Raw genomic sequence first — 24889 nt, 5'->3', positions numbered from 1 at the left:
TCCTCCCTCCCTCCCTTCCTTCCTTCCTTCTTTCTTTTTTTCTTATGTTTCTGGGAATGAGAGGGAGATACCAAAGAAACCTACCGTGGAAGAGTTGGGAAAATGCTAGAAGCAAGGACCTTTTATACTTTAAATCTTAACTTAGTTCCTCAGTGCCTGTTTTTGAAAGAAATGATTCCAACTCTTGTATTGGTTGAATGATCTTTAATATCTTTGCTTGGTATAAAAATACCAAAAAATACAAAAATATAAGGCATCAGTTCAGAGTGCATTGGACATCCTTTTAAAGATACATTGTCTACCAGGTGAATTCCACAAAAGCCCTCCTAAATTTTAAAAAGGTAAACCAGGTTATTATGGGTTGAATGTTTAACATTTATATAATATTTATATAACTGTATATTCATTTAGACACAGGTTCTATTTTTATGTGCTTTGTGTACTTTGTAGTGTACTGGAATATCTTCTAAAAGCTGTGTACATTATTTATTTGCACCTATTTTGTGAGACTTGGCAAACAAACACTTACAGTTGTGTCTTTGCTTTTACAGCTGTGCTTTGGGCTTAGCTTTGGTTGATTTGCTATAGGACCATAACAGGAATATAAAACTCCCTTCCACTCTGTCTATTATGGCAGTTCTTTTATAATCAGTGACTGGGGCCAAAGTCACAAAAAGGTTACCTTCTGAAATCAAAACCAGTAAAATGTTAATACATGAAAACTAACACTGTTCATTTCTGGTAGTAATCAGTTCTATGAGATGGTATGATATGACTATAGCTTAAAACAAAAATATGTTTTACGAAATACTTATTAGGTAATTGAACATATTGTTATATCAGAAGGAGTGATCTGCGTTGAGTATAAAGGATGTCCAAAGAATAAGAATTTGCCAGTGTTTATACAGTGCTGTGTGGAATAGATGCTGTTTCTCATGGGCCCTAGAGGTGATAAAAGGACTTTACTGATTTGGTTTTTTAGGTACCTCGACATAGGGTAAAGGTTTCCACAGAGAATAGATATGAATATTCTGATAGTGAAAATATTTTCTTCCATGCTTAATTAATGAATTGATATTATTATTATAAATTGTGTTTTGAGTTTGATTAGCTAAAGTGAGTCTTTGGGAGTCTGATCACTCCAGGATGAAATGATAAGATCGAATTTCTGGATTTATAATGCCAAGAAATTGGACCACGTATTATCTATCTCATCAATCCCTGAGCTTCTTTCATTATTAATTTTAGCTCTGACAGTATTTAATGACATTGTTTCCTATAAGTAAAGGAAAATACTTTATTGTAATCGACTTAGTCACATTGCCAGTAATAGGTAAATGTTATTTGAACAAATAAATGAATTAATGATGGCATGGTTTCCAATAATAAATTTTAATGAAAAATAGAGGTTTTTGTGTGCAAGATGATAAAATGATATTTAAAATTTTTTAGTCCTTCATAGCTGCCTTGTCCATTATGGTAGTCACTAGCAGTATGTAGCTCTTCAGCACTTGAAATGTGACTAGTCCAAATTGAGATGTGCTAAATGTAAAATATAAGTGTTTTGGATTTAAAAGACTTAGTATGAAAGAAAGAATATAACATACCTCAATAATTTTTTGAATTGATTACATATTGAAATGGTAATATTTTAGATATGTTAGGTTAAATTAAAAATAATTAAAAATTATTTAAAACTTAAAATACAATTAAAATTAATTTTGCCTCTTTCTTTTTGCTTTTTTAAATGTTGGTACTAGAAAATCTAAATTACATGTGTGGCTTAAATTTGTGGCCCACATTATATTTTTATTGGACTGCAGTAGCCTTGAGGTTTAATACTTCTTTTTCTTTGGTGGAAATTGTATAGTGGTAGGAAAAAAACCCCAATCCTTTTCCTGGATATTTACAGATGTATGGGTTGTTTTTGTTTTTGACTCCTTTTTATCAGATCACCAGTTCAGGAGAGTTTGTGTTCCCATTAGATTCTCCACACAAAAAGCCTTACGAAGGTCTTATACTGGGAAGAGTTCGAGAAAAAGCTGCTTTACCATTAAGGTAGGAAAGGTGATTTTTCAAAATTGTATAAATGTATTAATTTTAAGGCTTTTAAAAGTTATTAACACAGTGATCATTAGTTTTTGTTAATTTTTACATATTTGAAAATCTGGAAATGGCCGAGATGAGAAAAGTGTGAATGGTATGGCACATGAAAATTTATATTATCTTTTGCTTTATCTAATGTGTAAGAGTCATTATTGTAGAAAAGGAAACTATCTGAAATTTCTTAATACTTAGGTTGTTGATTTCCATTATTTCTATCCTTAAATTTATTATAAATTCAGATACTATTGGAAAGGTGAAAAAAAATCAAGGCAACTGTGGCTTATATGTAAAAAATTGTCCTTTAAAATATAATTTATGTTGTTGTTCTGTTTTAATAGGAATGCAGATGTAAAAGAGCTCCCCATTCCAGATCACAAGTTAATTGTCAGTGTGCCCTGTACGCTTCACTCACATAAGCCACCTCTTGCTGGTATGTTTTTGTAAAATAGTTACGACTTCTGTGAAATTGACAAAAGGGTTGAATGTATTGATGGTATTTGAATAGTCTGGAAATTTGGAAATTAAATCAGATATATGTTATTTTAATTAATATTCTAAAATCATATAGCAGAATTTATGAAATAGAGAATAGATTTTTTTTTTTTTTTGCTACAGAAAGCTTTATTGTTTCCAATTGGTCCGTAGCTTGGGAGAGGGCTCCAGGCAGTTACATAGCTGCCTAGTGGCAGCAGGGAGAGGCTCAGGCAGAGACCCTGAGACCAGGAGGTGGAGACAGGCCCTCAAGGGCCGCTGGGCTTGAAGGCTACTGGTCCTAAGTACTTGCCCAGCCCTGGCTGGGGGCTGGCCAGCCTGAGGAGGTTGGTCAGGTGGTCTTGAGTCTCACCTCCTCATCCAGGAGGTGGCTCCGCAGGAAGGCACAGAGATGGTCTGTATGGGCAGAACCCAGGGCATGCAAATCCAAAAGGGCCTGGTTCAGGTTCTTCTCCAGGCCCATGGCAGCTTCTGTGGCGTCCAGGGCTTTGCCCCACTCATCTTGGGGCGGCTTTGGCGTGTCCCGGAAGAGGGTGCTGCTGCCACGCTGGTTTTGCATCTTGGAGAGGTGCTGGGCCAACCCGCTGAAGGAGGCAGGGCCCTGGCCCTCCAGAGCCGTGTTGTGGCACTCGGAGCAGAAGCCCAGAGAGAGGTAGGTGTAGCAGGCCCGCGGATGCAGGTCCACCAGGCGGGTGACCACACCCTCCACTTGGGTGGAATAATTCTCACGAATCTGGGAGGTCATCGTGGGTGGCACTAAGGAGCTGACAGCAAAAGCGGTGTTGCCTGGTCCCGGAGGTCGCAACTGGAAAGGAGTCTGGAGGGTGGTTGGTGGTTGGAAAAGGGTCTGTTATGTTAAAACGCTGTTGAAGTGGAGACGGAGCCGCGTGACCACCCAGTGCACCCGTGCAGATTAGTCTTACATTACCTCAGCCTTTCCTCTTCGCCATTTTTTAGGTTCCCCTTACTAACCGGGTTGTTATCCCATCACTGCCCTCAGCAGAATGAAGACTGATGGTGCATGTAAGGCCTAGTTCTGCTAGGTGCTTTATTGTCCTGTCAGGGTTCTATCCCTTGCTGGCTCTAAAGCCAAGAGCGCAGAAAGCAGTCAGAGAGATGGTTAGAATTCCCTTGATAGTTGGTAGACACTCTCAGTTTTATGTTGAGGTAGTGTTGCTTTTCTGAACCATTGGAAAGGTAATTGCTGCAGCCTGCAATTCTTACTAGTCTTAATGCTTTAGTATAATGTCCATCATTTAATGAAACTAAGCAGCAAGGAATAATGGAAAGCTTTAGCTTTTCAGATTGACTAACATGAGTTTGAATCCTGGTTCTGCTGCTTGAGCAAGTTACTCTAATAATTTTCTAATAATTTTCCTCACCTCAAAGTCAACATTTGAAGGGCGAATAATGATATTTAATCTTTCAGAGTTGTGAGGATTGGTTATATTTGAAATTCTGTAGCATATAGTAGAAGATCAGTAAATGCTAAATTTTTCAAGTGAAAGAATTAAAAAAATAAGAATGTAATAGGGATAGAAATATGAGAGATACTGAATTTGACATTCAAAGTTTACTATTAAAATTTTTTCTTTAGAAATATATATTTTATTAATTTGGTGGTCCTGGCTTAAATAAACCAAAACTTTCAAGCTGCCACTCAGGAAGACTACAGGCTATCAGCTTATCACCTGATTTTGCAGGATGTGGGATAGTTCATGAGCTAGGATACATAGGAAGGTGAATTCAAATTCCATAGAGAATGTTTATTGGTAGCATTTAAGATTTCTGTTACCTTAAATTGCTTATACAGAGAGTCTTTAGTGTTAATTCATTTGAGAAATGTTCAGATGTCTACCTGTTGATCCATTCTTTGACTTAGAGGGATTCTCAGTGAATAATTGCCTGTAAACTTTGGACTGTTATAGATTCTTTAATGCATTAAACATTTGACTTAAATGAAAAGTGAAGCTGTACTGTTCTTTGAGAAAAAAATTATGTTTGCCACCAGTTATACTCATTGGAGGAAATCTAATTTGTATTCTTCTCATTTGAATTTTCTTTATCATTTGCTGAGTACCAAAGCTTAATTTAGGGTTTGTCTTTGGGCTTATTTTTTTACTTTTAAAAATCCAAGAGCCAGACCCAAAAAACCTTTCATTCCCAAATGATAGGTAAACTATTTCTTAATTCATTTTACATAGATTATGTTTAAAGAGTAGTCTTAAGATATAAGGTTTTATAAAATAGTGAATAAAATTAGTCTTTTATTAATACTAATAAAAATTAGTACATATTATGGCCTGTACTTATGAAGTGCAGTTCTGCTGTATTCCCAGTAGAGAGCAGCACAAACACATTTTTAGCATTGAGAGTATTTAAAAAGAAAAGTTAGATTTTGGGGGGGGAAAATTTTGTGTGACTCAATATATGTTATTCTTATGTTTTGGTTAAGTACTGGTAGACAAAAAGTATTTATAATCCTTTATTTTTGAGTTCATGTTACTGGATAGCAAGTGCCTGTATTTTGGATATAGAGCCACACAAAGCCATCAGAAAGCAACTTTCAGATTTCTGCAGTATATTTTACTCTGAAGTGAGAGAGTGGCATGGACATATATACACTACCAAATGTAAAATAGCTAGCTAGTGGGAAGCACCTGCATAGCACAGAGAGATCAGCTCAGTGCTTTGTGTCCACCTAGAGGGGTGGGATAGGGAGGGTGGGAGGGAGGTGCAAGAGGGAGGGGATATTAAGATATATGTATACATGTAGCTGATTCACTTTGTGATACAGCAGAAACTAACACAACGTTGTAAAGCAATTATACTCCAATAAAGATGTTAAAAAATAAATAAAAATAAATAGAATAGTATTCTACTCTGAATCATAACCCTAGGATTTGGGATAATACATGTTCTCTATATAATGCTTAGAACTTTTACATGTAAATGTTCTTAAACTGCTTTATGCCAATTCACAAAATGAAATGTTCTCTCTTTTGCTTCTAGAAACACCAAGTTTTTTTTTCTTTTAAAAAGTTTTAATTTGTTATTTCTACTGCAAAATGTAAAAAACACCAAATTGGAAGCATATTCTGTTTCAAAATGAGACATTTACTCTTTTTAAGTTTTGAAATTTCTTCCTATAGACTGAAACATAAGCCAACAATAGCTACGGCTTACAACCTAACATAAATGTATAATATTTTAAGTTTAAAAATTGAAGGTAGGAAAATCATGAAATAAAAGTATTTGAATTAACATTTTGTTTTTCATATTGTACCTTAGAGGAATTTCTTCTCCTTTTTGCTACTTTACTCGCAACAATTTGTACCTGAACAGTTAAATATAGTTTGATGAGATTCTATGCACTGACGTTTGAGCCACTTTTCCCCCAGCCATGCCCTTTTCTCCCAAGCAGAAGGGGAATGACGGGCTATGTATGAATTACTTCCTCTCCATTGGTTACAAGTATGTTCTACTAATGCCAGATGTTATATAATTATTTATATATATGTCATACTCGTATTTAAATTTATACATTTGAATTTGTTTTTTTAAAACTGAGATAATTGACATATAACATTGTATTAGTTTCAGGTGTACAACATAATGATTCAAGATATATATACATATTCACTGATCACAATAAGCCTATACATAGTTACAAAATTTTTTTCCTGTGATGAGAACTTTTAAGATCTTGCATTTTCTTTTAAACTGATATTTAAAATTAGTAAGAAAAAATATTTCCATTAATTTGCCTCTATTTCTTTTGCTTTGTTTTGAAATTAAACATATGTGGTTAACATTACAAAAACATTACTCCTTGATTTTCTGTGTTTCTCAACTAGAAAGGAAAAAAGCCATGCAGAAATGTGTTCCATTGATAAAGTAGAAGGTGATAAATGGGTTTAGGTTTTATGTATTTTTCCATTCCAAGTACCTGGCCATCTTTTTCTATTAGCTTGTGAACTCTTAGAAGACATGGATATCTATTTCTTTTGTTAAGTCCCATAGCACTTATAATGGGTGCTCAGAAATAGTAAACATTAAAAAAAAATTTATTTATTTATCTAGGCTGTGCCAGGTCTTAGTTGTGGCATGCAGGCTTCTTAGTTGCAGCATGCATGCAGGATCTAGTTCCCTGACCAGGGATCAAACCTGGGCTCCCTGCATTGGGAGCACAGAGTCTTACCCACTGGACCACCAGGGAAGTCCCTCAGAAATAGTAAACATTATTGACTGGCTGATTCCAGTTTAGACTCCAGTTTAAAATTCCAAAATAGAGTTGCTAACATCTTTGTACCAAAGAACTGAACAAGCAGAAACAAGAAAACAAAACCTTGCCTTCAGTATAACCTTAGACCACATTAAAAGTGAGTTGAGGCCAGTAAGGCATTGAATTCATGGGGCAAAAATGGAAAAGTGATACAGAAGTTTATTGTTCTAAGACTCTGGGGAAATTTTTCTCACTCAAGTTTAATAGCATTTAATTATATACTTATGAAAGGACTAGAAGTCTCATGTAAGCATCACCTAGAAGCTATCAAAGCCCAGATTTGAGTTTGGTGAGTTATAGACAATGAATACTTTAAATTCTTTGATTTTTGATAATCAGGACCAGTGCTTTCAGACAAACAATTATTTTGCTGTGAGAGCATCTGAAGAACATGAAATATACATTTTAAAATATATTATCTTTTACATCTAACCTATATCAAGTATTTCTAAGAAACCCTTATCATTGCTAAAGGGAATTTGATGGGTTTCTTCGAAGCTCAATCTTTTATAGCAATTAAGAACTATATTTTGCCAGTTCCAGTGACTTTTCATCCCTGGATCGTTATTTTCATACTCAGTTCCTGTCGTAGAATATACATATATCAAAAAAATATAGCTAAGCAGCAACGTGATCAAGGTTAAATTGATTTAAATATTTGTCATTCAAATGAGCATGTGCTTTAAAAAAAAGCTTCTACGGTATTCTCTTTTTTTCTGTTAGTGTAGATCACAGCTATCTAGCCAAGGTATAGATGAGATGTCATTTTCCTAACAATATAATTTTCAGTAGTTATGAGTACATTGAATAAGGAATACTTAACTGTGGAAATAATATGGTGAAATTTTAGGTAAAGAAAGATCTGTAATTTGGAAGTGAAGGAGTGTTCTCAGTATTACCAAGTTATAGCTGAGGAGGTAGAGTTATTTGTTAGATATATGTTGTGAATATTTCTCTGTGTTTCCAACTCTTACACTAAAGTATGTTTTTGCAGAGACTTATGTTTTATCTTAGTTTTTAAAGTGGGTTGTCTTTGTATTGTTCCTATAGACTTTTTCATGCATGGATTACATTTATTAAAAAATAAATTAAGTTAGTACTCAGGAGCTATGTCAGCATTATTGGAAGACAGAAAAGTCACTGGTGTGGGTGTTAAAATCCTCATTTCTTATCTACAAATGAAAACTGATAAATCAGGACTATTGAAAGTTCTGATGGTATTGTTCCCAATCTCAAGGGTGTTTATTTTAAATGACTTTCTAACTATAAATAGTAAAGCCTGTGATGAAATCCTTGAAATTAACTTGCCTTTTTTTTTTTTAAGGAAACATCCCTGCTTTTCTACTCTTTACTGCTAAAAGAAATTGATTCCTTCCTTAATAATAATTTTTGTGTTGTTTTCTCTTTTTTTTTCTGGACAGAGGTTCTAAAAGACTATATCAAGCCAGAGGGGGAATGTTTGGAATTGTTTGCTCGAAATTTACAGCCAGGTTGGACTAGTTGGGGCAATGAAGTCCTCAAATTTCAACATGTGGATTATTTTGTTGCCCTGGAGTCTAAAAGTTGACTATGTTCTTAAAATTGTGTTTTTCTTCAGTTTTTCCTCACTCCTTCTGCCTTCATTCTAATAGATTTTTCCTATTTATTACCAACCAATATGCTTAGAGATGTAAACAGGACTGGGTTTTTCAGCAAAATGATTAGAAGTGACTAGCTGTCATATAATTTTGAGATGAATTTTACTTCAGTTGCAATAGTATTTCACATCATTCTGGGCTCTACAAATAAAGAGGTAAGCAGTTAGAATGATGGCAAGACTTTGTTACTGAAAAAGTTTAGAAAGCATGCACTATGGACCTGAAGTCACAATTCTATGTATGGGTGTGTTTTGTTTGGCCCATATGGTGTTGTAAAAAAAATTGGAGCCATCATTCTAAAAAATCAGGAAATCTCACATAATAAGTCCATATTTCTTCCTTTCTTTAAACATCAGAAACTCTGGCTACACTGCGGCCTGTGTTCTTTCCTGGCATCAGTCTATGGGACCCAGTGGTAGCAGCTCATTTGGGAAGGGCCATGTACTCTCCAGTTTACCACAGTAACCTTTGTCCCATGCCACTCACTTATTGTCTACCTGACCCTTGTACAACCTGAATTTAGAACATCTAGTATACTGCTACATTCTGGAAAATGTATTCAAAGACCTGCTAAGTACTGCATCATTGTTCTGAGTTCATGAAACATTTTTTGGAGGGTTTTAAATTTCATTCAGGGTCACTTTTCAATGTCAGAAAGTAAACACTGCTTGGCTTAATTGATACTTATAGAACATTCCATCCAAAAGCAACAGAATACACATTCTTCTCAAGCACACATGGAACATTCTCCAGATAGATCACATGCTGGGCCACAAAGCAAACCTCGGTAAATTTAAGAAAATTGAAATCATATCAAGCATCTTTTCCAACCACACCACTATGAGATTAGAAATCAACTACAAGGAAAAAACTGTAGAAAACACAAACATGGGACTTCCCTGGTGGTGCAGTGGTTAAGAATCCGCCTGCCAGTGCAGGGGACATGGGTTCGAGCCCCAGTCCGGGAAGATCCCACATGCTGTGGAGCAACTAAGCCCATGTGCCACAACTACTGAGCCTGAATTCTAGAGCCCATGAGCTGCAACTACTGAGCCTGTGTGCCACAACTACTGAAGCCCGATCGCCTAGAGCCAGTGCTCCGCAACAAGAGAAGCCACCACAATGAGAAGCCTGTGCACTGCAACGAAGAGTAGCCCCTGCTCACTGCAACAAGAGAAAGCCTGCATGAAGCAACGAGGACCCAACACAGCCAAAAATAAATAAATAAATATTTGAAAATAAAAAAACCCACAAACGTGGAGGTTGAACAATGTTACTAAACAACCAATGGATCACCTAAGAGGAAATAAAAAAAATACTTAGAGACAAATGAAAACAAAAACACGACAATACAAAACCTTTGGGATACAGTAAAAGCAATTCTAAGAGGGAAGTTTATAGCAGTACAGTCTTACCTCAGGAAACGAAAACTCTCAACTAAACAACATAACCTTACACCTAAAGCAACTAGAGAAAAAAGAACAAACAAAACCCAAAGTTAGTAGAAGGAAAGAAAGAAAGATCAGAGCAGAAATAAATAGAGATGAACAAAACAATAGAAAAGATAAGTGAAACTAAAAGCTTGTTCTTTGAAAAGATAAACAAAATTGATAAACCTTTAGATTCATCAAGAAAAAGGAAAGGGCTCAAATCAATAAAATTAGAAGTGAAAAAGGAGAAGTTCCAACTGACACCACAGAAATACAAAGGAATCATGAGACTACTACAAGCAACTATATGCCAATGAAATGGGCAACCTGGAAGAAATGGACAAATTCTTAGAAAGGTACAATCTTTCAAGACTAACCCACCGAAGAACAGAACAATCACAGACCAATATGAACAGACCAATCACAAGTACTGAAATTGAAACTGTGATTAAAAAACTTCCAACAAACAAAAGCGCAGGACCAGATGAATTCTATCTATCACAGGTGAATTCTGTCAAACATTTAGAAAAGAGTTAACACTTATCCTGAAATTATTCCAAAAAATTACAGAGGCAGGAAAACTCCCAAACTCATTCTGTGAGGCCACCATCACCCTGATACCAAAACCAGACAAGGATACTACAAAAAAGAAAATTACAGGTCAATATCATTGATGAACATAGATACAAAAATCCTCAAGAAAATACTGGCAAACCTAATCCAACAATACGTTAAAGGGTTCATACGCCATGGTCAAGTGGGATTTATCCTAGGGATGCAAGGATTTTTCAATATCCTCAAATCAATTAGTGTGGTACACCACATCAACAAATTGCAGATAAAAACCACGTGATCATCTCAGTAGATGGAGAAAAAGCTTTGGACAAAATTCAACACCCATTTATGATAAAAACTCTCCAGAAAGTGGGCATAGAGGGAACCTACCTCAACATAATACAGGCCATATATGACAAACCCACAGCTAACATCATACTTAGTGGTGATAACCTGGCAGCATTTCCTCTAAGATCAGTGAGATCAGGCTGGCAGCATTTCCTTTAAGATCAGGAACAAGACAAGGATGTTCACTCTCACCACTTTTATTCAACATAGTTTTGGAAGTCCTAGCCATGGCAATCAGAGAAGAAAAAAAAAACAAAAAACAAAACAAATCCAAATTGGAAAAGAAGTGAAACTGTCACTGTTTGCAGAAAATCCTAAAGATGCTACCAGAAAACTACTAGAGTTCCTCCATGAATTTGGTAAGGTTGCAGGATACAAAATTAATACACAGAAATCTCTTGCATCTCTATACACTAACAATGAAAGATTGGAAAGAGAAATTAAGGAAACAATCCCATTTGCCATTTCATCAAAATAATAAAATACCTAGGAGACAAAAGGCCTGTACTCTGAAAACTATAAGATGCTGATGAAAGAAATGGAATATATGATACAAACAGATTTGTATATATACAAATGTATATATACAATGTTTGTATATGATACAAACAGATACAAACAGATGGAAAGATATACTGTGTTCTTGGATTGGAAAAATCAGTATTGTCAAAATGGCTATACTACCCGAGGCAACTACAGGTTCAATGCAATCCCTATCAAATTACCAATGGAATTTTTCATGGAACTAGAACAAAAATTTTAAAATTTGTATGGAAACACAAAAGACCCCTAATAGCCGAAGTAATTCCGAGAAAGAAAAATGGAGCTGGAGAAACCAGGCTCCCTGACTTCAAACTATACTACAAAGCTGGAGTAATCAAAACAGTATGGTGCTGGCACAAAAACAGAAATATAGATTAATGGAACAAGATAGAATGCCTAGAAATAAACCCATGCACCTATGGTCAATTGATCTACGACAAAGGAGGCAAGAATATACAATGGAGAAAAGACAGTCTCTTCAATAACTGGTGCTGGGAAAACAGCTACATGGAAAAGAATGAAATAAGAACATTCTCTAACACTATACACAAAAATAAACTCAAAATGGATTAAAGGCCTAAATGTAAGACCAGATACTATAAAACTCTTAGAGGAAAACATAGGCAGAACACTCTGACATAAATTATAGAAATATCTTTTTGTATCCACCTCCTAGAGTAATGAAAATAAAAACAAAAATACACAAATGGGGCCTAACTAAACTTAAAAGCTTTTTCACAGCAAAGGAAACCATAAAATGAAAAGACAACCCACAGAAAGGGAGAACATATTTGCAAACGAAGTGACCGACAAGGGATTAATCTCCAGAATATACAAACAGCTCATGCAGCTCAATATCAAAAAAACAAAAACAACCCAATCAAAAAATTGGCAGAAGATCTAAATAGACATTTCTCCAAAGAAGACATACAGATGGCCAAAAAACACATGAAAAGATGCCCAACTTTGCTAATTATTAGAGAAACGCAAATAAAAGCTACAATGAGGTATCACCTCACACCGGTCAGAATGGCCATCATCAAAAAGTCTACAAACAATAAATGCTGGAGAGGGTGTGGAGAAAAGGGAACCCTCCTATGCTGTTGGTGGGAATGTAAATTGGTACAACCACTACGGAGGACAGCGTGGAAGTTTCCTTAAAAAACTAAAAAAATTAATAGAACTACCATGTGATCCAGCAATCCCACTCCTGGGCATATATCTGGAGAAAACCGTAATTCAAAAAGATAACATGCACCCCAGTGTTCATTGCAGCAATGTTAACAATAGCCAAGACATGGAAGCAGCCTAAGTGTCCATCGACAGAGGAATGGATAAAGATGTGGTACATATATACAGTGGAATGTTCCTCAGCCATTAAAAAGAATGAGATAATGCCATTTGCAGCAACATGGATGGACCTAGAGATTATCACACTAACTGAAGTAAATTGGACAGAGAAAGACAAATATCATATGATATCACTTACATGTGGACTCTAAAAAGATGATACAAATGAACTTATTTACAAAACAGAAAGACTCATTGTTTTCAAAAACAAATTTATGGTTACCAAAGGAGAAAGGTGGGGGGAGGGATAAATTAGGAATTTGGGATTAAGAGATACACACTACTATATATAAAATAGATAATCAACAAGGACCTACTGTCTAGCACAGGGGACTATACTCAGTGTTCTGTAATAATCTATATTGGGAAAGAATCTGAAAAAGAGTGGATATATGTACATATATAACTGAACAACTTTGCTATACACCTGAAAGTAATACAGCATTGCAAATCAACTATACCCCAATATAAAATAAAAATTAAATTAGAAAATAAAAATAAAGAAAAAAAGAAAGTAACTACTGCTTATGATTGTGAAAAATTTTTTAATATTATTTCCAGATTTTCTACAAATAATTTGTTTACTAAATGAAATATTTTTACTGAAATGGTTCTTTGAAAAACATGCTGATTTATTATATATAAGCTTTAAAATTTTTTTGAGGTATACTATTCACATAATAAAATTCTCCAATTAGTGTCGAATTCAATGAGTTTTGAAAGCATACATATATATCTACCACCATAATCATGACATAGAACATTTCCTTCATCCCCCAAAATTGATGTGTCCCTTTACAGTCAATCCCATCCTCCCACCCTTGGCCCTTGGCAAATGATTTGTTTTGTATCATTAGTTTTGCTTTCTTAGAATTTCATATAAATGGAATCATAGAATATGTAATCTATTGTGTTTGGCCTTTCACTTAGCATTTTGAGAAAAGAGTTTATTTACAGATTTTCTACAAATATTTATCTACTAAGTAAAATGTTAGATTGAAGTGATTATCTGTCAAGTTTGCCAATTTGTTTACTGATTTTGCCAAATAAAATTGTTATTTTTGAAGTTTGTTCATTCTTTGAGTATGTGAATATCAGAGGCTTAACTTTGAGCCTTGCTTTAGTTGCTGCCTTTGCTCTATCCTCGCTGTAGGCTCTATCTACCTTGTCCTGTTCTAGTCATCCAAATTCTATGGCTCAAACTCACTCTTACCAGAAAACTGTAGGCCCCCAAATCTTACCTTTTCAGGCTTAGTACTCTAGAGACATATATTTAGCGAATTTGTGTTTTTAGCTTCAGTGAGACATTGGATTTTGTACTGATTGTGATTCAGAGGAGGATTATAATCACCTTCAATGGCTTTCCCTTCCTTGAAGATGCTGCTCAATTCACCTCATTTGACATATCATGTACCATTGGCTTACCACATGCTGGGAAGCACCACAGCGCTGTTGGCATAGTTTTCTGGTTATCAGAGTTCTTTTACTTCAATTATATCACTTTATTCTCAAAGCAGTCATATGAAGTTGTAGTTATAATGAGAGAACACGTTCATAGAGGCGAGCTGACATGGCTAATAAGTGAACCAAGACTTGAATTCTATTCTGTTTCCTAAATTAAAACACTTTATGTTGTACCATGTTTGCTAATGAACCTGAGATCTTAATAGGCTCATCAGCTACTAATCAGAGGATCCACTGTTTGGCCTGAAGCAAATTTAGAATGGTTCATATGTAGTCATCCAAACATACCTTTCTCAATATGTGATATCATCAGTCTTGGATTATTAACACAATATTTTTTGTTAGAGATTTTAGTGACATTAGTTGAACTGATAGCCTGAGTGCAACTCAGAATCACTCAGAATCAGATAACCTGCTAAACCCTTTGACATAAGCTGTTAGCACATTTACCATGCAATTGTATTTTCCTTAATCAGATTAGCCATTTTAAATTTACATTTTTAAGGAAGCCCTTCTGCAAGATACAGACTTGGACTTGAAGGTGGTTGTTCAAATTGTTAGAGAGATTAAGTAACGTAAGTACAGGTGCAAATTATTTAATGCACCATGGTTATCTGCTATCAGGGTATAGACCAACCCAAAACTCCATTGAGGGTCTTAATTAAATTCATGGCTCTATTTTTAAAAACTTTTTATTTATTTATTTATTTTTAGCTGTGTTGGGTCTTGTTTCTGCACGCGGGTTTTCTCTCTAGTTGCCACGAGCGGGGACTGCTGTTCGTTGCGGTGTGCAGGCTTCTCATTGCGGTGGCTTCTCTTTGTTGCGGAGCACAGGCTCTAGGCACGCGGGCTTCAGTAGTTGTGGCACACGGGCTCAGTAGTTGTGGCTTGCGGGCTCTAGAGCGCAGGCTCAGTAGTTGTGGCTCACGGGCTTAGTCGCTCTGTGGCATGTGGGATCTTCCTGGACCAGGGCTCGAACCCGTGTCCCCTGCATTGGCAGGCAGATTCCTAGCCATTGTGCCGCCAAGGAAATCCAAATTCATGGCTCCAGCTTGAAAGCAAGTCAGAATACCAGAATACCATGATAATTACACTAAATATTTTCCTCTAAATATTCCTAGGAGTTAACCTAGGTTTTCTAGGGCTTCTGTGAACTTGTTGGACTTTTTTAGTATCAGTCCAAATTCTTGGGACTATATAAAAACAAATAGATCTCCAGGAGTGGCGACCATGAGGAAAATTTTTTTTCACCAACTTTTTCTTATTAGACTTTGTACTAATTATCAGGTAACTGTGACACAACAATGGGATAACTTTGGATGACTAAGGCAAATGAATGGTCATTTGCAGTGTTAAAATCATTTTTGGTCAATATCTTTAAGGAAAAACATATGGTACTTAGCTTGATTTTTAGCTGCTTCTCCCAACATTGCCATATATGCCTTAAATGTTAGTCTAACTGGATATGTGCTATTACCTGAATTTAGGACTCTGCTTTTGCTCATGGACCTTCCTCTGTCAGGAAAAAACTAGGCTTTGGGATCAGCTGGACCTATGTATTGAATCTTTTTTTTTTTTTTTTTCCACACACACACACTGTATTTTATTTTTACAAGAGATAGATAGACTGACACCAAGCATTGTACATGGATGACCACAACAAAAGCAACAATGATTGCAATTACCAAACATGAAACACACTTATACTATGTCATAACATTGACATTCAGTCCAGTAATCCTCCACTGTAACAGCTCCTTTACTTTGCAGTGAAAATTGATTTGTATATTCTTTTCCTCTGAGTCCTTGTGGGATTTTTTTTTTTTTTTAATTCAGACAGAAAGTCACAAAAATTATACTCATCCTCATCAGTTCACTCAGTCCCATGTAATTAATTTCTTTTTTTTCATCTTGATCTTTTGTTAGCACTTTTATGAGTTCATCAGTTTTTCATTAGAGTTCTGAAAATGCTTATTCATTCAGTTCAGCAGTACAGTCAGTTACCAGAAACCTGTACTTGTCAGAGTCTTTTCCATGAATTTCTTGAAGATGAAACTCTTTTATAGGAACATATTTGCAAAATCATCAGAGTACACCCAGAACTGTCTGTAAATGACAAAAGACTTAAAAATGACCATGGTTAAAGATTTGATGAAAGTTCATAATAATGCAGTTGACAAGAAAATTAGTTATTTCTGAGATATACATTTTAAAGTAATAACTAGGATTATTACTTATAACATTATACCAGAACATATAAGATTTTTAGACGTTTCCTGTAATGTCTGAAACATTTATATTAACATATTTCCATACATATTTCCATACAAATACAAATATAAGATTTTTAGAAATTTCATGTAATGTCTGAAACATTTATATTAACATATTTCCATACATATTTCCATACAAATACAAATATAAGATTTTTAGAAATTTCATGTAATGTCTGAAACATTTATATTAACATATTTCCATACATATTTCCATACAAATACAAGATTTTTAGAAATTTCATGTAATGTCTGAAACATTTATATTAACATATTTCCATACATATTTCCATACAAATACAAATATAAGATTTTTAGAAATTTCATGTACTGTCTGAAACATTTATATTAACATATTTCCATACATATTTCCATACAAATACAAATATAAGATTTTTAGAAATTTCATGTAATGTCTGAAACATTTATATTAACATATTTCCATACAAATAACCCAATGAAAGTTTAGTATTAGTTGTTTTGTTTGTTTTTTTATACTGCAGGTTCTTATTAGGCATCAGTTTTATACACATCAGTGTATACATGTCAATCCCAATCGCCCAATTCAGCACATCACCATCCCCACCTCATCGCAGTTTTCCCCCCTTGGTGTCCATATGTCCATTCTCTACATCTGTGTCTCAACTTCTGCCCTGCAAACTGGCTCATCTGTACCATTTTTCTACGTTCCACATACATGCATTAACATACGATATTTGTTTTTCTCTTTCTGACTTACTTCACTCTGTATGACAGTCTCTAGATCCATCCACTTCTCAACAAATGACTCAGTTTCGTTCCTTTTTATGGCTGAATAATATTCCATCGTATATATGTACCACAACTTCTTTATCCATTCGTCTGTTGATGGGCATTTAGGTTGCTTCCATGACCTGGCTATTGTAAATAGTGCTGCAATGAACATTCGGGTGCACGTGTCTTTTTGAATTACGGTTTTCTCTGGGTATATGCCCAGTAGTGGGATTGCTGGGTCATATGGTAATTCTATTTTTAGTTTTTTAAGGAACCTCCATATTGTTCTCCATAGTGGCTGTATCAATTTACATTCCCACCAACAGTGCAAGAGGGTTCCCTTTTCTCCACACCCTCTCCAGCATTTGTTGTTTGTAGATTTTCTGATGATGCCCATTCTAACAGGAGTGAGGTGATACCTCATTGTAGTTTTGATTTGCATTTCTCTAATAATTAGTGATGTCGAGCATCTTTTCATGTGCTTCGTGGCCGTCTGTATGTCTTCTTTGGAGAAATGTCTATTTAGGTCTTCTGCCCATTTTTGGATTGGGGTGTTTGTTTCTTTGATATTGAGCTGAATGGGCTGTTTATATATTTTGGAGATTAATCCTTTGTCCGTTGATTCATTTGCAAATATTTTCTCCCATTCTGAGGGTTGTCTTTTCGTCTTGTTTATGGTTTCCTTTGCTGTGCAAAAGCTTTGAAGTTTCATTAGGTCCCACTTGTTTATTTTTGTTTTTATTTCCATTACTCTAGGAGGTGGATCGAAAAAGATCTTGCTGTGATTTATGTCAAAGAGTGTTCTTCCTATGTTTTCCTCTAAGAGTTTTATAGTGTCCAGTCTTATATTTAGGTCTCTAATCCATTTTGAGTTTATTTTTGTGTATGGTGTTAGGGAGTATTCTAATTTCATTCTTTTACATGTAGCTGTCCAGTTTTCCCAGCACCACTTATTGAAGAGACTGTCTTTTCTCCATTGTATATCTTTGCCTCCTTTGTCATAGATTAGTTGACCATAGGTGCGTGGGTTAATCTCTGGGCTTTCTATCTTGTTCCATTGATCTATGTTTCTGTTTTTGTGCCAGTACCATATTGTCTTGATTACTGTAGCTTTGTAGTATAGTCTGAAGTCAGGGGGTCTGATTCCTCCAGCTCCATTTTTTTGCCTCAAGACTGCTTTGGCTATTCGGGGTCTTTTGTGTCTCCATACAAATTTTAAGATGATTTGTTCTAGCTCCGTAAAAAATGCCATTGGTAATTTGATAGGGATTGCATTGAATCTGTAGATTGCTTTGGGTAGTATACTCATTTTCACAATGTTGATTCTTCCAATCCAAGAACATGGTATATCTCTCCATCTGTTGGTATCATCTTTAATTTCTTTCATCAGTGTCTTATAGTTTTCTGCATACAGGTCTTTTGTCTCCCTAGGTAGGTTTATTCCTAGGTATTTTATTCTTTTTGTTGCAATGGTAAATGGGAGTGTTTCCATAATTTCTCTTTCAGATTTTTCATCATTAGTGTATAGGAATGCAAGAGATTTCTGTGCATTAATTTTGTAACCTGCAACTTTACCATATTCATTAATTAGCTCTAGCAGTTTTCTGGTGGCAGTTTTAGGATTCTCTATGTATAGTATCATGTCATCCGCAAACAGTGACAGTTTTACTTCTTCTTTTCCAATTTGTATTCCTTTTATTTCTTTTTCTTCTCTGATTGCCGTGGCTAGGACTTCCAGAACTATGTTGAATAATAGTGGTGAGAGTGGACATCCTTGTCTCGTTCCTGATCTTAGAGGAAATGCTTTCAGTTTTTCACCATTGAGAATGATGTTTGCTGTGGGTTTGTCATATATGGCCTTTATTATGTTGAGGTAGGTTCCCTCTATGCCCACTTTCTGGAGAGTTTTTATCATAAATGGGTGTTGAATTTTGTCAAAAGCTTTTTCTGCATCTATTGAGATGATCATATGGTTTTTATTCTTCAATTTGTTAATATGGTGTATCACATTGATTGATTTGCGTATATTGAAGAATCCTTGCATCCCTGGGATAAATCCCACTTGATCGTGGTGTATGATCCTTTTAATGTGTTGTTGGATTCTGTTTGCTAGTATTTTGTTGAGGATTTTTGCATCTATATTCATCAGTGATATTGGTCTGTAATTTTCTTTTTTTGTAGTGTCTTTGTCTGGTTTTGGTATCAGGGTGATGGTGGCCTCATAGAATGAGTTTGGGAGAGTTCCTTCCTCTGCAATTTTTTGGAAGAGTTTGAGAAGGATGGGTGTTAGCTCTTCTCTAAATGTTTGATAGAATTCACCTGTGAAGCCATCTGGTCCTGGACTTTTGTTTGTTGGAAGATTTTTAATCACAGTTTCAATTTCATTACTTGTGATTGGTCTGTTGATATTTTCTATTTCTTCCTGGTTCAGTCTTGGAAGGTTATACCTTTCTAAGAATTTGTCCATTTCTTCCAGGTTGTCCATTTTATTGGCATAAAGTTGCTTGTAGTAGTCTCTTAGGATGTTTTGTATTTCTGCGGTGTCTGTTGTAACTTCTCCTTTTTCATTTCTGATTTTATTGATTTGAGTCCTCTCCCTCTTTTTCTTGATGAGTCTGGCTAATGGCTTATCAATTTTGTTTATCTTCTCAAAGAACCAACTTTTAGTTTTATTGATCTTTGCTATTGTTTTCTTTGTTTCTATTTCATTTATTTCTGCTCTGATCTTTATGATTTCTTTCCTTCTGCTAACTTTGGGTTTTGTTTGTTCTTCTTTCTCTAGTTTCTTTAGGTGTAAGGTTAGATTGTTTACTTGAGATTTTTCTTGTTTCTTTAGGTAGGCTTGTATAGCTATAAACTTCCCTCTTAGAACCGCTTTTGCTGCGTCCCATAGGTTTTGGGTCGTCGTGTTTTCATTGTCATTTGTCTCTAGGTATTTTTTTATTTCCTGTTTGATTTCTTCAGTGATCTCTTGGTTATTTAGTAACGTATTGTTTAGCCTCCATGTGTTTGTCTTTTTTACGTTTTTTTCCCTGTAATTCATTTCTAATCTCATAGCGTTGTGGTCAGAAAAGATGCTTGATATGATTTCAATTTTCTTAAATTTACTGAGGCTTGATTTGTGACCCAAGATGTGATCTATCCTGGAGAATGTTCCGTGTGCACTTGAGAAGAACGTGTAATCTGCCGTTTTTGGATGGAATGTCCTATATATATCAATTAAATCTATCTGGTCTATTGTGTCATTTAAAGCTTCTGTTTCCTTATTTATTTTCATTTTGGATGATCTGTCCATTGGTGTAAGTGAGGTGTTAAAGTCCCCCACTATTATTGTGTTACTGTTGATTTCCTCTTTTATAGCTGTTAGCAGTTGCCTTATGTATTGAGGTGCTCCTATGTTGGGTGCATATATATTTATAATTGTTATATCTTCTTCTTGGATTGATCCCTGGATCATTATGTAGTGTCCTTCCTTGTCTCTTGTAACATTCTTTATTTTAAAGTCTATTTTATCTGATATGAGTATAGCTACTCCAGCTTTCTTTTGATTTCCATTTGCATGGAATATCTTTTTCCATCCCCTCACTTTCAGTCTGTATGTGTCCCTAGGTCTGAAGTGGGTCTCTTGTAGACAGCATATATATGGGTCTTGTTTTTGTATCCATTCAGCCAGTCTATGTCTTTTGGTTGGGGCATTTAATCCATTCACGTTTAAGGTAATTATCGATATGTATGTTCCTATGACCATTTTCTTAATTGTTTTGGGTTTGTTTTTGTAGGTCCTTTTCTTCTCTTGTGTTTCCCACTTAGAGAAGTTCCTTTAGCATTTGTTGTAGAGCTGGTTTGGTGGTGCTGAATTCTCTTAGCTTTTGCTTGTCTGTAAAGCTTTTGATTTCTCCATCAAATCTAAATGAGATCCTTGCTGGGTAGAGTAATCTTGGTTGTAGGTTCTTCCCTTTCATCACTTTAAGTATTTCATGCCACTCCCTTCTGGCTTGCAGAGTTTCTGCTGAGAAATCAGCTGTTAACCTTATGGGGGTTCCCTTGTATGTTATTTGTTGTTTTTCCCTTGCTGCTTTCAATAATTTTTCTTTGTCTTTAATTTTTGCCACTTTGATTACTATGTGTCTCGGCGTGTTTCTCCTTGGGTTTATTCTGTATGGGACTCTCTGCGCTTCCTGGACTTGGGTGGCTATTTCCTTTCCCATGTTAGGGAAGTTTTCGATTATAATCTCTTCAAATATTTTCTCTGGTCCTTTCTCTCTCTCTTCTCCTTCTGGGACCCCTATAATGCGAATGTTGTTGCGTTTAATGTTGTCCCAGAGGTCTCTTAGGCTGTCTTCATTTCTTTTTATTCTTTTTTCTTTAGTCTGTTCCGCAGCAGTGAATTCCACCATTCTGTCTTCCAGGTCACTTATCCGTTCTTCTGCCTCAGTTATTCTGCTATTGATTCCTTCTAGTGTAGTTTTCATTTCAGTTATTGTATTGGTCATCTCTGTTTGTTTGTTCTTTAATTCTTCTAGGTCTTTGTTAATCATTTCTTGCATCTTCTCAATCTTTGCCTCCATTCTTATTCCGAGGTCCTGGATCATCTTCACTATCATTATTCTGAATTCTTTTTCTGGAAGGTTGCCTATCTCCACTTCATTTAGTTGTTTTTCTGGGGTTTTTTCTTGTTCCTTCATCTGGTACATAGCCCTCTGCCTTTTCATCTTCTCTGTCTTTCTGTAACTGTGGTTTTTGGTCCACAGGCTGCAGGATTATAGTTTTTCTTGCTTCTGTTGTCTGCCCTCTGGTGGTTGAGGCTATCTAAGAGGCTTGATGGGAGGCTCTGGTGGTGGGTAGAGCTGACTGTTGCTGTGGCGGTCAGAGCTCAGTAAAACCTTAATCCACTTGACTGTTGATGGGTGGGGCTGGGTTCCCTCCCTGTTGCTGTGGCGATCAGAGCCCAGTAAAACCTTAATCCACTTGACTGTTGATGGGTGGGTCTGGGTTCCCTCCCTGTTGGTTGTTTTGCCTGAGGCAACCCAACACTGGAGCCTACCCGTGCTCTTTGGTGGGGTTAATGGCAGACTCTGGGAGGGCTCACGCCAAGGAGAACTTCCCAGGACCTCTGCTGCCAGTGTCCTTATCCCCAGGGTGAAACAGAGCCACCACTCGCCTCTGCAGGAGACCCCCCAACACCAGCAGGTACGTCTGGTTCAGTCTCCCCCAGGGTCACTGCTCCTTCCCCTGGGTCCCGATGCACACATTACTTTGTGTGTGCCCTCCAAGAGTGGGGTCTCTGTTTCCCCCAGTCCTGTCACAGTCCTGCAATCAATTCCCACTAGACTTCAAAGTCTGATTCTCTAGGAATTCCTCCTCCCTTTGCCGGACCCCCAGGTTGGGAAGCCTGAGGTGGGGCTCAGAACCTTCACTCCAGTGGGTGGACTTCTGTGGTATAAGTGTTCGCCAGTCTGTGAGTCACCCACCCAGCAGTTATGGGATTTGATTTTACTCTGATTGCGCCCCTCCTACCGTCTCACTGTGGCTTCTCCTCTGTCCTTGGACGTGGGGTGTCCTCCTTGGTGAAGTCCAGGGTCTTCCTGTCAATGATTGTCCAGCAGCCAGTTGTGATTCTGGTGCTCTCGCAAGAGGGAGTGAGAGCACGTCCTTCTACTCCGCCATCTTGGTTAATCTCTCAATCTTTTTGCCATGAATATTCACATAGAAGAGTCTTCTGACTTCCCAAGTTTTCGTGAGAACTTTGAGGCTAGCCTGATATTTTCCCTCCTTTGTTGGTCATTGGTTTCTTCTGCCTCTGTATTGAATCTTAATATTTAGCTTCTGAGTGAATTTGAATAATTATTTAAACTATGTTTTCCTGTTTTGTTTCCTTTTTTGAGGTTAAGAGGCCTAATCTTTGGACCTTGTAGGATTATTATGAGGATGAAGTGAAATAACATATGTGAAGTGCCTAGCGTAGGGCCTGGTACCTAGAAGGTATTCAATATATATGCTTATTTCTCTTTATTCACAGTCTTCCTGGCAGCACCTCTTATTTTGTGATCCACCTTTTTTTGTCTCCTAAAGAAAAGCCTTTATTCTTGCTTTTAGAGCCACTTTTCACATACATGGATTATCTAGCTAGGTTTTTCCTCACATTTATCATGAAATCAGAAAGTGGTTTATTCTGTAGGTGGCTCCCTTTTTTTTTTTTAAACAATAGATTTTACATCTCTCTCAGTAGATTATGGGAGGTAGGACAATTTTTAATTTATGTTTCTCTTATCAGCATATCTAGAACTGCCAATATTTAATGAATGAATGAATGGACTCTTGGCCTTCAGGTATTTTTGAATTCAATGGAATAGACAAGACTCCTGCAAGAAACATGAGAGCTTAACAAACCACAGTATACAGTAAACACTAAGCTGGGGAACAGATGGAAAGTGATGCAGAAGTTTAGAGAAGCACATCACTTAGAGATCACTGAGCAATGTGAGAAATGGAGAACAGAAACCACATACTGGTTAAATTTTGGTTTATTTTCTAACTCTAGGTAGTGGCTGTAATGATGTTACTAGACAGTAGGCAGCTAAAATGTGCAAGTTCAGAAGAGTTACAAAGGAGGCATTTTGTTCTTTGTAGATTGTAAGCTTTAAAAATTCTTTTTATAGAAATACAGAAGATAGTGCACACAACTTATTTTTTAACTGGAGGCTAAATTAACAGGATTTTAAAAATCTGCTTCTCTGCATTTTCTACCTTTTGAATGAAAATGTTATTTGGACATCTTTTCTACAGTTGTCTAGGAGGCTTACTTTTAATATTTTTACAGCTGTATTGAGGTATAATGATATAAATTGCACATTTTATAACATACAGTTTTATGAGCTTTGACTTATGTGTACACTTGTGAATCCACCATCAGAAACAAGATAATAAACACAGTCATCATCTCCTAAGATTTTCTCATGCCCCTTATAATCCACCTTCCTTAACCACCCTTCCCCATCCTATCCCCAGGCAATCACTGATCTGTTTTCTGCATCATAGAGTTGTGTGCATTTTCTAGAATTGTACATAGATGAAATCATACAGCATGTACTCTTATTTATTTTTACCTAGCTTCCTTCACTCAGCGTCATTATTTTGAGAGTCTTCCATTTTTTGGTGTGTATCGATAATTCATTCTTTTTTATTACTGAGTTGTATTCAGTTGTATGGACATACCACGTGTTACCTATTCATGTACTAGTTTTCTATTGCTGCCATAACAAATTACCACAATCATAATGGCTTGAAACAACACCGATTATTAGCTTATAGTTTTGTAGGTCAGAAGTCTGAGCAGTCTCAGCTGGGTTCACTGCTCAGGATCTCAGAAGGCCAAAAACAAGGTGTTGGCTGGGCTCAGCTCTTATCTGGAAGCTCTAGGGGAAAATCCATTTTCTTTCTTTCTTTTTTTTTTTTTTTTTTTTTTAACTTTTGGCCACTCCGTGTGGTTTAGCAAGATCTCAGTTCCCCCACCAGGGATTGAACCCGGGCCATGGCAGTGAAAGCACTGAATCCTAACCACTAGACCACCAGGGAACTCCCAGGAAGGATCCATTTTGAAGGTCATTCAGTTTGATAGCAGAATTCAGTTCTGTTTCCTTGCTGGCTGTTGGC

General features: G+C 36.2%; 1 protein-coding gene across 3 annotated transcripts in view; it reads left to right on the top strand.

The window, feature by feature from the left end:
* Nucleotides 1-13812, top strand: part of METTL4 (methyltransferase 4, N6-adenosine) — a 32748-nt gene extending 18936 nt beyond the window's left edge. For all 3 annotated transcript variants that reach the window (XM_007191597.2, XM_007191596.2, XM_057526486.1), the window contains exons 7-9: nucleotides 1952-2058; nucleotides 2445-2536; nucleotides 8305-13812. In XM_007191597.2, coding sequence (XP_007191659.1) covers nucleotides 1952-2058; nucleotides 2445-2536; nucleotides 8305-8450 — 345 coding nt within the window. In that variant the 3' untranslated portion in view covers nucleotides 8451-13812. The remainder of the gene's footprint in view (nucleotides 1-1951; nucleotides 2059-2444; nucleotides 2537-8304) is intronic.
* The last annotated feature ends 11077 nt before the right edge of the window (nucleotides 13813-24889 follow it).

The sequence above is a fragment of the Balaenoptera acutorostrata genome, chromosome 13 (assembly GCF_949987535.1).
Source record: "Balaenoptera acutorostrata chromosome 13, mBalAcu1.1, whole genome shotgun sequence".
Classification (NCBI taxonomy): domain Eukaryota; kingdom Metazoa; phylum Chordata; class Mammalia; order Artiodactyla; family Balaenopteridae; genus Balaenoptera; species Balaenoptera acutorostrata.
Note: the sequence above shows the minus strand (reverse complement) of the source record. Positions and strands in the feature narration are given on the sequence as shown.